Source organism: Neopsephotus bourkii, unplaced genomic scaffold (assembly GCF_033783945.1).
Source record: "Neopsephotus bourkii isolate Nb327-2 ecotype Australia unplaced genomic scaffold, CSIRO-AGI_Nbou_v1 NB_1120, whole genome shotgun sequence".
Lineage (NCBI taxonomy): Eukaryota > Metazoa > Chordata > Aves > Psittaciformes > Psittacidae > Neopsephotus > Neopsephotus bourkii.
Window position 1 is genome coordinate 4,103,052 of NW_026901606.1, and position 15,169 is coordinate 4,118,220.

At 39.3% G+C, this 15,169-nt stretch overlaps 1 protein-coding gene across 1 annotated transcript in view; it reads left to right on the plus strand.

The window, feature by feature from the left end:
- The window catches only part of RAD18 (RAD18 E3 ubiquitin protein ligase), a 54,974-nt gene that overhangs the window by 10,818 nt on the left and 28,987 nt on the right, over positions 1–15,169 (plus strand). Inside the window, exons 5-9 of the mRNA XM_061362504.1 lie at positions 2,133–2,428; positions 4,544–4,643; positions 6,934–7,118; positions 10,927–11,003; positions 11,705–11,765. Of these exons, the coding sequence (XP_061218488.1) occupies positions 2,133–2,428; positions 4,544–4,643; positions 6,934–7,118; positions 10,927–11,003; positions 11,705–11,765 (719 nt within the window). The remainder of the gene's footprint in view (positions 1–2,132; positions 2,429–4,543; positions 4,644–6,933; positions 7,119–10,926; positions 11,004–11,704; positions 11,766–15,169) is intronic.

Consider the following 15,169-nt stretch of genomic DNA (forward strand, 5'->3'; position numbering starts at 1 on the left):
AAACTGATATGATGCCAACGATTGCATTTATGGACCTGTTCTGTGTTATCTGAGCCATACAGAGTTTAGCTTCCTGTAGCATTAGCATAGGGTGCTGGGCTTTTGTGCAAAAAATGGTTGCTTAACAGCCATAAAGAATAATATGATAAGGCAATGTGTTGACTTTGATTAACTACTTAATGATAGGCTGCCTGTATGAAAATGTGGGGGAGTCAGAAGAAACAGATACTTTATACAAGGAGTTCATCCTATGGTTATATAAAAAGAGGGGAATAATGTTAAAAAAGTCTATCTTTGGTAGACTACCCAGCTGCTTCCTTTTGAGGATTAAACTTTGCCTGAGTGCATTAGGAATAAAAGGCAACAAAGTTTGTTTGATTTTGAACCTGTTCGTAGAATATAACCATCTGTGATGACAAGTCTTTGGAGGCTATAGTTTGTTACCCTTAAGTTGAAGAAAACCATGCATTTATCTGCAATAAAACGAGATATTTTGTCTGCCAGTTATTGCTGCTAAAGCTGTGTTGAGCAATGATATGCTGTCAGACATTTCTGCTACTTCTGGATGAAATACACCCCTTATAAACAGCAAATGTGAGGTGGGAGTGGGACAGGGATGCGTGAAGGCACTCTCTTTATGTTCCCATTAACTAGCTCCTGAGGTCCCCATGGAGCTGATCCTATGTCAACAGTAGCTAGACCACTCTGTGTCCATGTCAGCTGGGGGATTAACCTCCTTAAAACCTTCCAGTCCATATCTAGGCATGAGCAGACAGAAAATACATAGTTTTGCTGCCACACTTAATTGCACTTGCTTGGACTGCAGAAAAGTCAGGGAGTCCTGGGACAGATGTGAATTGCTACTGACAGATGTGGTCACTGCATCCAGTAAGCCAGGAAACTTAAACTCCAAATCAGCCTTCTGGATCTGGCTTGACTATAACTATTGCAGGCGTTCGTTGTGGTTCACCCTCTTAAACTGGCAGTATTGTGGGGTTACCCAATGACCTATGTGAACTTCTCTTTAAAAGATGTATGTACAGACAGTTCTTAATTAGTTGTTCTTCTTAGAAAACGTTTTTACCTTAAGACTGAGAAGTTTTCTGAGTACTTGCCCGATACTGAAATGTGTTCCACTGTGAAATCTGAGTGCACAGATGCATTTCAGACTTCTTATGGGCCTTGTGTTGTCATGAAAGTGCTGTAAGAGATAATTTTATGGCAGTGCCTCTTCTGTAGGTACATCACCCGCACTCTGTTCAAGTTGAGGACCTACAGAAGTTCTACTTTCAGAGGCTTTTGTCACCCCTGGTGCGGTGGATTGTGTCTCAGTCAAAGCTGTAAAGCTGTGGCATTTAAATAAAGAGCATGCACTTGCTGAGCAATGGCAGTACTAAAAATCCTAGTGCTTGAAAAAGTCAGTGTGTTACAGATGGGAAGGAGGAGAACACTTTGGTGTTACAGACTTGTTTGTGGTCTTTAGGGGCTATGCATCCATGTCTGAGATCCCCAAGCATCTTGTGCAGTTGTAGTTACTAGTGCACAGGGCTGGTCTCTTGGGAGAAGTGAATATCATCTGTATTGTGTGCCCTTAATGCATCCCTGCCAAGGATACTGTTCTGCCTTAATTTGTCTTTGATCGAGTTGTATAAAATTCATGGTAAAATAAATAGGATTCTGCAAAGAAACCTGTGGCAGGGGTAGGAGTAAAAAATATAAGGAAGAAGTTCTTTACTGTGAGGGTGGTGAGGCTCTGGAACAGGTTGCCCAAAGAAATGGTGGATGCTGTGTTCCATGTAGTGTTTTGAGAGGTGTTTTGTTGTAGTTGCAAAGTGCAATATATTTTATTTGAAAATCAGGAAGCTGATTTTTAGGCTCTGTAGAGCATGGTGAGGCTCAGCTGGCGTGCTCCTGGTTTGTGTGGGCTAGCAATTCCCCAGTGCTGTGTGCGTGTGAGGGAGAGAGGGAGGAAGGAATGGAGGAAAAGCTCCATCTGTTTTTGTTCTGGTTTCTTCTCAAAGAAAAAGCTAATACTGTCCAATGTGGCTAACTGTGTATTGTCTTCTGGATGCTTCTAGACAACAACTGTTCCAGTTGAATACTCCACTGACTCAATCTCCATTGGCCGGTAGCAGGCGATCAGCTGGCAAAAGCCACGTTAAGAGTTCTGTATCTTGGACAGCAGTAAAAGAAGATATGCCAGTGATTGGCAGTTTCTTGACAAAGGAAAAAGTTTGCACCTCAACAAAGGCAGACAGCCTGGCAGGAACAGATGAGAAGAGTTTGAAAACTGAGGAACACCATGACCTTTACAGCAGTTCTGCAGAGATTGATAATAAAGACAATAAAGTGGGATCACAGGAGAGCCCCAAGTGCACCAAAAGTCAGGAAAAGCCTTCTACATCTCTGGTAAAAGCAGTCAGCAAAGGTGAGATGCTTAATTTTTGGTTTTGCCCAGTTCTCTCCTCCAAGTCCATGGCTGTGGTTGGCTGCATGCTTTAGAGGACCTTCAGTACTTGGCATTAATTTCCTTTCTCTGCATTGTTTTCCCTTGCATTGGCATGTTCAGATGCTTCCCATATAACTGCTTCATTCAGATTACTGCTTATGCGGCGCAGCTCTGCTACAAGCATATCTTGAAGAGGAAGTTTGGGCTGATGCCAAGAAATTAAATGGATTTGAGTGCTTACAGATTCCTTTGCTTTGAGTAACAACTCTAAAAAAGCAATAGTTGCACAATGGATTTAGTAAAACTGAAGTAATTTTCTTTTCTCCTTCCCCTTAATGACCAGACAGACATTTATTCTACTCTTGTATTCTTAAGTAACCAGAAGCAAGGTATGTTATAGTGTGTTTGAGAAGTGCACTCAAAATCAAAATGATCATGGCTTCAGTTTTGTTAATATTCCTGTTCAAGCATTTTCCAGAAGAAAATACTCTGCTTTATTCTTCTATAATTCTACAGTGTTAAAATGAATTTATTTTAAAGTATGAAAATGCCTATTTGTACTAATAAACTACAATGAAATGACAGAATCCTCTTAGTTTTGACATGATGGCAGCCGCCCCATTGACACAAAAGCCTACACTAAAATAAAAGGCCGTGTAGGAGTACAACACTGATACTTGCTAGCTCATATTTATCTATTCTTTTGTTTAACAATTTATTCAGCTGGAACTCTGAAGTTCATATTTATTCATTAGCTGGGTAAATAGTGCTTAAAGATGTATTACAGCCAGAGAAGTAGCCATGTGAAAATGGCATCAAATTACTCAGAAGTTATGTTTCCAAGTTTTATGCATCAGACTTGCGTTGGTAATTTAAAACTCATATGAAATTTTACTGCTCATTTGTTCCTGAGCAATTGAAATTTTCACTTGCTTACCATTTTATGGCCTTATTAAATCTTCAAGCATGCATTACATTGAAATTATTTCCACAAATGCAAAGTAGTTGGTCAAATAATATCAATGAAAGACTTGAAATTGAGGCGGTGCTGAAGTGGTTTTAGTAAGTTGTTTTTTTTTCTCCGTGTTAAGAATTCAAATGTTACATCAAATACGATAATAGATGGCTCAGAACTGTTGTGTTATGTTACCGTCCCCACTTCTTTCTTTCTGGGTTTTTTTTTAACCTTTGGCTAGAGTATGATATCATGGGAGCCAGGAATTGTGAAGCAGTGTTACCAGATAACTGCTCAATTCCCACAAGGTTTCATTTTTTTCATAGCTTGTGTTTTGCTTTGTCTTTTAAATCAAAACTGACTTCCTTCATACTGATACAGAGGCTGGCAGTTAAAGAATGTCTTTCTCATGCTGTTCATTTAAAGTCAGCCTTTCGGTTTTGACATGATGTGATTACTAAAGATGAATATTTTAAGTCTTTGGTTTTTGACTGGTTTTACGGGTAATGTTTATAGCTGCATCTAGAAAATAAGATGCAAGAGGAATGCAGAGTTGAGTGGGACTATGCCATAGGGCACGTGAGCTTCTGAGCCTGTCACAGAATCTAGTTATCTGTTCTAAGAAATGAGTATGAGACATGCTTGGATGGTAGGATTCCTGTGAGGCTGAGTTAACTTGTGTCTTGACAGTCCTCTTGAGAGCCATAGATTGGGAACATTACGTTAATGTGAATAAAGTTTGTGCTATAGTCTTTTATCAAAATGAAGCAGCTTCCTTTATTTAGGAGTGAAATACTGCAAAAATGAAAACCATTAGTATGGAAATATGCTGATGTCTGTATAAGCCTCTAGGTTTACATGTAGTATGTATGTTATTCTAGATTTTTATTAGTGATTTCATTCTGTCTGACTGCAGGGAAGATGAGAGTCATTCTGATAATTACACAGAGAGGGAAGTAAGTGTTCTAGAATAAAAATGAGAGCTAAAAATGAAGATTCTGAATAGACATGCCTTATCTTTAAGAAAAAGAAATCTGGAATTTTCATTTTCTTCTATCAACAATAAGCTTTTTAAGATGAAAACATTTGCTCTTTGCTGTAATATACACAACAGTAAATTCCTTCCCCCTTGCTTTCAGTGGCTTGTCCTGTCTGTGAGGTTGCTATTCCAGAGGAATACATAAACAAACATCTGGATACCTGCTTGACAAGAGAAGAGAAGAAGGACTGCCTCAGAAGGTAAGAAGCAACTTTAAGAACTTGTATGTGCATGCAGACATTTTCCTGTGTTGCTTGAAATAAGGAATACTAGTTGATGGATTATAGTATTGTGTTTCTTCATTACCTGCTGTATAGATCATTCTGAAATCATTGTATAAATATGATCATGGTGATTTTTTCCCTCTCAAGAAAGTATGTGGATTGCCAGCAGAATTACATTTTGGCTTTTAGTGGCAGGAAAACACCAGACAGTGTTTTAAAGTATTCAACATGGAGAAAACTTAGCCTGTACCTTATTCTTGTCAGGTTTCTGTCACTGACATTAAAATTCCATTCAATGAGTTATTCCCATTTTTCACTTGGTGAATGGATTGCTTCCCTCAATTCAGATATTCCAGAAGAGAATTGCTTCACTGGCTGTCAAGTTAAAATAAAAATTGCACCTTACTCTGCTTACTGTAGTTCTTTTCAAGCTGCCCCAGGCAAGGTTGTTTCTTTAAGATCTCGATGTCCACAAGATTAATGCATGCCTTTAGCTTTATGCCTTCGCCCTAGAATTTCTCATGGCTACCACAGTCACATCAGAAGTTCAGTTTGTTTTACTTATGAGCATAAATTTAGGCTGTTAATATTTGTAACTGATCAGACTTAAGGACTCTGAGAGACTTTTAATGCATACTTGTATTTCCAGTTCCTCTGAACCTTCCTAGACTTAGGAAGTAGTTTTATGTTAAAGCTCTTGTTTTGCCCAGTGCTTAGAATGCTGTCTATAGGCTTAAGATCTTTAAAGGTGAATAAATGGTAAATTAATACTGAAATCTGATGTTACATCCTAATTTTCATTGGGATGTTTTTAGTGGGGCTTTTCTGTATTCCTCACAAATGGAAATAAAAGCCAGATCTTTCTTTGGTGTCAAGGCCATGTCCCTAACAGAAATTTAAATTTTGCTTATTTTATCTACTCTGCTTGGATATTAAGAACGTGTTATGCAAGATGCTTCTCCTTAGGGACCTGCTGTTGTGTGTTAAATGCTAGCTTTTGGCAATGTATTTGTTTTATGGCTGTGTTGTGCTGTTACCGAAACCCGAACATCTCTAGCTCTTCTCTGAGGAATTTTAGCTCTGTTTATTCTGAAATTAGGAGCACATGGCATGCTATTTTAACAGTTGAGCAGCCTTTCAGTGAAACTGATTATTTAGTCCCCAAAAACTGCACAGGAATAATTACAACAGGTAAGTGCATGTTCACAAAGGCCGCACTGTGTTTCTTAAGAATTGGGGAAAACCCCACCAACATTAAGCTTCAAAACTGTTGTGAACTGTTCTCATGAAGCTCTCTGCTAGCAAAGGTGTTGTCACTCTTCTGGGTCATTCCGCTGGTGAACTGTAATATGTACATGTCTAAATGCTGTTCTTCTATAACAAATTATGTAAGTTGAAGATGAGTGAGGCAGTAGATGGATTTGGGCACCTTTGTACCTAGTTTAAATGTATTTCTCCAGGAGGTGTAGGGAAGACTGAGCTAATTTGTGCACAAGGAAACTTCTGCTAGTATTAGATGACAAAAGTTGTAGTAGGACTTGAATTTTCTGTGGCGGTTTCCTGTAATTGAGATGTTTTCCCTAGCTGTGCCAAGAACGTTGAGTTCTGACATAAGGCAGTATGAAGGAGTAAATTTTGGTTTTAGATGTTATTCATCTGAGAGCACTATTAGTTCTTTTTAATGTCACTTTCTGCATTACCAGATTACCCTTCTGTTAAATGGGAACTATAGACTTGTGTTCAGGTACATGACTGTCTTTCTCGAAGTAATTTTCCCAGAAAGCTGAAAAATCTCCTAATTCAAGTATTGGCTTGCAGTTTTAATGCTTTAAAACTTCACCAGCTGATTCAGCTAAGACATGACCAGTATTTGGGTGGAAAACTTGTGTTTTAGCAATCTGAATTCAGTACAACTCCTCTCGAACTCAGGGAAAATGTAAGGCCTGATCCTAATGAAGGTGGACAGTGCTGTGTTTGCTGATGTTGCCTTTGCTGTAGATATTAAAAACTGAGCCTCGGGGCTAGTTACCTGAGTAGTTCTGCATCATTTCCTACAGAAAATCAGATGAGACCTATTGCTTTCTGCACGTTTGAAATGTTCTTTGTGGTAGATGGAAAAGGTGTTCTGGTTTCTAGAGCTGTTGCCATTTCATCTGTGATGTGCTGTGTCTGTCATGACTGAAGTGATTCTTTCAGGTATTTCTTGCCTGTAAACACGTAAATCAGTATTTTTATTTTCATAGTTTGTTTCCTTGTCCTTTTGCAGTTCTGCTCACAAAAGGAAGCCTCTGCCTAAAGTTGTTTACAGCTTGCTCTCTGATCGTGATTTAAAGAAGAAGCTAAAGCAACATGGTCTGTCTACCCGTGGGACCAGACAACAGCTGATTAAAAGACACCAAGAATTTGTGCACATGTACAATGCTCAGTGTGATTCTCTAAATCCCAAATCAGGTCAGTTAGAAAGTCTAGGAAAGTTGTTACCACTACTAGCTATTTGTATGCATTGCTTCTTCTGTTCTCAGGGCAGGAATAAGGCTGGTTTCTGTATCTGGGGAAAACTGAAACTGGAAGAATTTATCTTGTATTAATCTTGGTTTATGCAATAAAAGGAAATGTAATGAAAACCAGAAATGTGTGCCTGTACTCTGGAAGTATCCAGCAAGGATGTACATTTGTATTGAAGTTCTTTTGATACTTCCTGGTTTATTAACCCTGTTCTGAAAAAATTTCTATGTTTTTATTGACTTTAATGAGTGCTTCCAAATTAGACTTTGAGGCTTTTAGTCAAAAAATGAGAAGTACCTGAAGTTCTTAGTGAGTGAATGGATTAGTAATTTATCTTTTGTTCTGAAGTTGTTCTCTTCTTCATATACACTGAGACTCTCATTTTTCATATATTCATTTTATTCTTATTTTATTATTATTATGATATTTTCTTTTTTTTGTTGATTTAATTTCAAAATTAGGTATCTTTTTGGAGATGACGGGTAACGGTAGAAAGAATTAACAGGAAAGTGTTAAATGTTTTGCTGTAGTTTATATCAGTTTGGGTGCTTGGCAGTATTTTTATACACTTAAACTCAGACTGTATATAAATAGCTATATGGGATAAGGAGAATGTGTTTTAGTCTCTTATGTGAGTGCAATATAAACTTCCTTTAAGCAGCCATCTATTATTTTCCTGTGCTTAGGCTTAATGCTTGAAAAATGCCAGGGCTGGAACAGGGAGGATGAGATCTGGGTAAGGTATTTGTGCTGCCTGGCTTTGTAGGCAATGTGACCATATTTTAGATTTGGAATAGCATGTATGAGCTAGGGGGAGAACTGTCCCAGCTTCTCTTGTTATATTGTTTTGTACAAGATGAATACATGCATCTGTTTTAAAGGTCTGGCATTTGTCATCTCAGTTCAGTTCTCCAGGCGATACAACTGACACCAGAAATACACTGGCGCGTGTGGGTGAGAGACAGACACCAGATTTAGCTATATTATTTTTTTATTTGATTAGAAACTTTTGGCAAACAATCCTTTTAAAGGAATTTCTAGCAGGATCATGTTCTGTTATTTCTCTACTGGGAGCTGCACAGGCGTTGATGTCTGGAGATTCTCATACAGCTGGTATTGCATGTTCTGCACTGGTTTCAGGATGTTGGTTGCTGCCTGCTAGGTCTGTAGTGTAAGTCAGTCCTCCTGTTGGCAAGAGCTGGTCTCGGCTACTTCAGAAGCAGAGAGACGAGAAATATGCTCCTCACTCTCAGTTTGATCTCTTTTATTTTCATGTTTATGGAGGCTAAAATCCTGCAGCACAAGTTCACCACTTCTTCCAGAAGCTCTAAACAGTTCTGAATGTTTCTCTGTGTGTTGAGGGGCTCAGAAACTAGGGGGACCAGATAAATTTTTGCGGCAGTGGGATTGTCAGTAGCTGAAATGAACAAGCAGGGCAGCACAGTGAGCGGGGGGCCAAGGAGCTCCTGCACAGCTGGGCTCAGCAGCAGACAGACACCACCGCAGGTGCACAGCTCAGCTTCACATCTGTTGTTTCATTATCTGCAACAGGAATAATCTGGGGCTAGCATCCTTGGAGAAGGCTGCCAGATTTAAACACATTAAACTCCAATTAATTAATCAGTTATTTAACAAATATGACAGTATAGGGGAGCATTTATTTCAAGTGAATATTAAAAGCTCATCTGTTAACTTCGTGCATAAGTGATTTTGTATGTGATCAGGCAGTTGGAAATCCTGAATAGCCATAACTTCTACTGTGGCATTTGGAAAGTAAAGTAGGTTTTTGGTGTTTAACTGCTTTACTAAACAGGCAGAACTACCAGATGCAGTGCTTTTTGGAAAATAGTCAGTCACTGAGGATTATAAATATGAATTCAGCAGCCAAACTGTAGGCTCCTGCTTTTTGAAACCTTGATTTCACTTGCCAGCTCTTGGTTTGGAATGTGGGAGCAAGTGTATGAGAAAAGCAAGTTTGCAACCAACACTACTTGCTTTTTTTGTTTTGCTTCTTTAACCATTTTAAGAACTTGACTAAGGAGGTTAAGTGCCGCAGTGATTTAGGTGCCAAGTGTTACTGCTTAGCTTGTGCCAAAGTGCTTCCAAAAATAAACATGCTTTCAAAAATTATTTTCTAGGACTTCAGAAAATCTCTGGGATGGTAACCAGCACAGAGTTAACATTGTGTTTGCCTTCAGCAGTAATAGAAGTTTAGGGAGTTTGTGATTTAAGTCTGCAAGAACAGCACTTGCATCAGAATCTCAGTCATGCTAGGGTTTATGTTAAACTTGGAAATGTACTTAAATGCTCTCAAAGAGTCTGTCCAAGTTCCCCCAGCAGCAGGAGTCAATGTACAGCAGGTCATGGAGGTGCTTTGCTGCCCGATGGCTGAACAGGAGTGGAGCAGTTTTGAAGAAGGGTGGAGTGGGCTGGTCAGGAGCCACTGCAGCTCCAGGAGAGGGGAAAGGAAAAGCCATGTAACTGGGGCTGCACTGCTGCTGTTAAGCAGCAGCAAGGTCAGCGTGAGGAATGAATGCTGGTACAACTGAAGCTTCATGTCTGCTCAGGGTGTGCAAGGGTTGGCTTTGTGCAGAGCTGGTTGCTCTCTGTTAGTCCTTGAACGTATTGGGAGGCAATCCTTCACTTGATGCTAGTGGTGAAGTAGTGCCAAGTTTCTTTGTGGTGTTCAGGCCGGCTAAATGAAGTTTCACTATGTGTGACAATGTAGTGACGTAAATAATGCAAACATTCTACTGAGTTCTGGCTCAACACCCTCTTGTAATGGGTGAATTATTAAACTTGCACTTAAGATGCAGACATGCATTTTCAGTGGTAGCAGTGAACTTGAGGTCACTATATAATATGAATAGCTGAGCTTCTGAGGAAGCATAGGTGCCAAATTCCTGGGGATTTTTAAACCAGTTTTGAACAGGTTTTATACCTCCACAGCTAAATAAGCTTTTGCTCTCTGGCTACTTTGCTGTCTAGTGAAAGTGTTTGTTTTAATAAATACCCACTGCTACCTAGTAGTGTGGTGAAAATGGTTAAGTGTAGAAACAGATTTGTAAAAGGAAATGCCAAAATAAGCTATGCATGCTCCTGCATAGCTGCAGTTTTAGTTAAAATGTTAATACACCGTTGTATCTGTTTATATGCTTTTGATGTGTCCAATAATTAGTGTAGGTTGTAATTCATCTTTGAACTTGGACATAAGCCTGCAGACAGTTTTGTGTTGCCTTGAGAGGCAGTTCATGGAGATAGAAGTAAGATAAACAGCAGATGTCATTATTTTATCTTCCATTGAAAGATACATTGCAAAATGAAAACTGTTTTTTCTAAAAGACATACTAGAGTAAGATTCAGATGTGATTTGAAAAGACTACCTTTTCCCATTAATTTAATGCAAAGGAAATGGAGCAGTTGCTCAGGAGGTGGCTCAGTGCCAGGCACTGGGAAGCACAGTAGGGCTGCTGCAAGGCACCTCGGCCAAGGCCATGGCTCCTGACTGTGCCTCCCAGTCCCGACTCTCCAGCTCAGCTGCTATGGGTGGAAGTGGTTTCTCTGCACGAACAAATGTCTGATGAGCCCATGCTCAGTGGATTTGCATGGGATCGGATTCTGAGTTCACAGTTGGAGAGCTAGTGCTGGTTTGTGTCTTTATGGCTAAAATTCATGGTAGTTTCAGTCAGTGCTGTTACATCTTTTTATCTAAGAGCTCCTGTTTTACTGATCCTTTTCTTGTATTTTCAAACAGCTGCGGAAATTGTTAAAGAGCTGGAAAACAATGAGAAGATCCGGCTTCTGCTTGAACTGAATAAACCTGGTGAAAGTGTAAGCTAATTATCTTTGTTTTCAGAGAGGGGGATGATTAGGAGATATTGCAGAATGGGTACTGAACATTTGCCCATCACTTTATTATGGGAATTTCCTGATTCCCAGATTGTATGTTGTAATTCACATATACCATATTATAATAAACATGATTTTCTCATACCACTCATTTGTCCTGGGCAGTTCTTTGCATACTGCTGATGTTTCTGTGCCCAAACCATTTAAGTAGGAACATTTTTTGATGGCAAAAAAAGTTCTTGAGAAATGTTCCCCTTGGTGATATTGGAGGATTTTGACCCTCCATGGCAGTGTGGGGAATATTTTGCTTCCTAGAATTCTCTAGGATTTAGATAGTAAATTCCTTGCTTCCTTGTCGGCAATAGAGCCTGTTCTTTTCCCATGACATATGATACTTTTGTGACTTTTGGATTATGTTTGTTGCATAGCATTAGGAAAGATTTTATGGTCCACACATGCTGGGTGTTGTGTGGGATGGCTTGGCTCAGGCCTGTTAACTTTGTGAAAGCAAATCAAGGCAGCATGTGTATGTACTTTAAACATAGATTGCTGTCTGCGGATGAGATGGTGGGAGCTGGGGGGGTAAAACAGCTGACCCTTCATCCAGTTTTAAGACTCTAGTTTCAAAATATGCAGCATTATCTTTTTGTTTCTGTAAATAAACACCTGTGTGATTTCTATAGAGCTTGACCTCCACAAAGGACAAAACAGAGGAAGAAATAGATAAGATCCACTCTGACTATCGTAAGTAATAGCAAGTTTAGGTTCATGCGAACTGGGTTATCACTTGGCTGGTTCTATACTTTGTTAAAACTTGGGCTTGCAGCATATAAATTTGTGTGTATTAAATCACAAGTGAAAAAACCAAAACAAAACCAGACACAAAACCCAACAAACCAGCAACCAAAAAAAGCCCCAAACAAACAAAACTAAACAAAAAAATCCCTTGTTACCTAATGTTGATTCCCTGTGAACAATGGCATTCACTCCTGGGAATTTTCTCACCTTCAGGTTTGACACTTTTCTCCCTTTTTTTGGGTTCTGGGCACTCTACAGCATTTGCTCTGCAGGCAGTGCTGAGGCTGTGAGCCCTCCAGGAGTACCAGCCTGGCTCAGGTGTAGCTGGGCCACTACAGAGGGAGGTATCTCTGCTGACATGAAGTGTGCTGAGCTGGCAAGATGGGGCATTGGCTTGTTGTCTTGGCTCTGCACTCACCACAGTAACACAGATAGTTGGTTTTCCCATTACTTGGGATATTCCCTCTTCCCCTACACTCTTAATGAGAGGACACTGGTTTTATTTAAAATGCACCTGTATTGTGGGTGGTTGTTGGTAATCCCAAGTTCCCAACTCATCCATACTGCTAAAAAAGTGTGTTTTAACTGAGCAAAAATGGTTTTTCCATATTGTATTTGTATATTGTGACTCACAAATCATACAGGGTTTCACACTCCTCCTCACATTCTCTCCCTTCCTTTATACCCCTCTCCACAAACACTCAAATGTTTCTGCCTCCTCCCTGTCTGCTTTTCTACTTTCCCCTCCCATCCATCTCTGTGATTTTGAAGCAATTTCTTAGGAATAACACTCTGCTCATTTGGTTGACCTCTTCCCCTCCATTCTGTGCCAGTGACTGGGATTCAGTGCTAACTGGGTGATTTTGTTTGTTTGTTTGTTTTGTTGTTGCTGTTTGTTTCATTTTTTACACTGTCCTCTATGTTTGTGCAAGAGACCAGGGCCGGTGTTGGCTATTAAATTTGCTTCTCCCCTGACAGAGTAACAGATTTGTTCTGGGAAATATAACTGGAATAAATGTGTAAAGGAAAGAAGAGAATATTTAAAGGAGAAAAGAGAATTTAAAATAAGAAAAATATAATGAAGAGCTGTAGTTCAGTGATACGATTTTGCTTGGGGTTTTTTTGGTGGGTTTTGGGGGTGTGTTTTGTGATTTGTGGTGTGGGTTTTTGTTACTGCTGTTTTTCATTTTTAGTTTCCAGCAGAGAACTGATTTCAGTTTAACTTGACTGAGGGAAAGTGCAGTATTTTTAAACTGCCTTTCTCCTTACTGTGTGCTTAAACTCAAAAACAGTGTTTTCTCTCTCCGTGGAGCCATCTAACCATCTTTATGGTTAGTTTAGAAGCAAACATCCTTGTGAGAGTTAAAGATTGCAGGACTTGTATCCTGTTGTAGTAATTTAGTACAGAAATGGCTAATGGAAACTGATTTTTACAGATGATTTCCCAAACCTTCTTTGTGTGTTTGTACATCAGGGTTTAAATAGAATTACTTTGTACTTAGCTCTCTAGTGGTGGTTTATTAGTCACAATTTCTTTCCTGTTGTTTCCCACTCATTTCGCTTCACCTGTACTCTGTTAGCACCCTCAAACATGGTAGTTAGCCATGTAATGTTAAACCAGTATTCAGTAGATATTAAACTTCTCTGCTTTCAGCCACAGAGGAGCAAAGCAATGAAGGGACAACTTGTTCTGATTGTACTTAAGGGTATTTAAATCTGCAATATGCTCATATTTCCTGTATTTCCTTGTGTTGCTTCAGGCATATAAATTATTCCGTAATGCAGCTAGATTTAGCCTTGTTGATTTTAGTTGTGTTTCTGTGAGGGCTAAATAAGGGCCTAAATCTTTAGAAAATTTTTCCTGTGCTTTTTGTTACTGTTGCTGAGAATATATATATTTTTTAAGTGTACAGGTGCTTTTTGTGGTTTTTAATCTTAAGTATTCACCTCTAATTCCAAGTCACTGGTTAGTAATTATTCTCTTGCCATGCAGAAATTTCTAGCAGTAAAATTAAATAACTCAAAAAGTAAAATAATTTAAAAAGTATTAATCCCAGGTTAGTTATTTTTCCATGCAAGGCTTTCATAGTTCTGTAAAGCCCAAATCTGAAGCTCGGTGCCTGCAGGTTGCTCTGCAGCTGAGCACATACCTATCTGTTACTGCTCTGCTCCTTAGCGTACTGTAAATGTGGAGGTGAGTCTGAAACAAAAGCTGTTGGAGGAAGGTACCTGAAATCACAGTCAGCTGTGAGCAGGCTTCACAGAATCCCAAGGATTGGAAGGGACCTCAAGAGATCATCTGGTCCAACCCCCCTGCAAGAGCAGGGTAACCTAGAGTACATCACACAGGAACTTGTCCAGGCGGGCCTTGAATATCTCCAATGTGGGAGACTCCACAACCCCCTTCTTCCCATTGATGAGGAACATTTGGGAGCAGGAGGGTGAAGGAGTGGCCATGGGGATGTGCTGCTCAGTACAGTGCCTGCACACTTTTTATAGGGCAGCACTGTCACCAGACATCCTACACAAGAGACCCCCTTAACTCCATTGTTTTCACGTATTAGATGTGCACAAATTCCTCCTAAAGCTGGATCCCTGGTTGCATTCTTGTTGGAACCTTGCAAACAATTGCATTATATGCCTGGGGTGGGGTGTGGAAACAGGAGCCCATCAGTCAGGGCGTTGCTTTTGTTTTCTTGACCTATTATACGCATTTGGAAACAAGAAAGTATTAAATGCCATCTTAATTTTTCAAAACCAGTATTTTATTCAGTTTATATTATTAAAAGGATATGGCTTCAAAAGCAGCAAGATATTGATGTGAATAAATTAGCCTCGGGCAGCTTAATCGAGCACTTAAAAGTAAAAGAAAGAGAAAAAAGAGAAGATAGAAAAATGGTTTAGTTGGAACGTATGGTTTTAAAATTAATAAAAAGTGATGACCAAAGGTCAGTGTTAACTACTGTCAGCAAATTATTTCTAATAAAAGCAACAGGGAAGAAATCATAAGCATGAAGAAAGAACTGGATATTGAAATTAGGGGACAGGAAGAGATTAAAAGAACTGTTATAAAATGCCATTTTTTTCAGTATAGCACAGATGCACTTTAAAAAGCTTTATTAAACAATGTAGGGTTTTTTCCTTTTAATTTAGTACAGTTGCACCCTAGGTCCCCAGTTCATGGCTAAATTCATGAATGAATTAACACTGGCGTAAGTTCTGAATTAAAAATATAAACACAACCATACACGTTTTGTTCTCTATTTCCATCTGAAACACACCACACACTGGAAGGTATGTAGCAGCCTTGTTGAAATTCGAGAATAGAAGCTGTGATGGGAAAACTTACT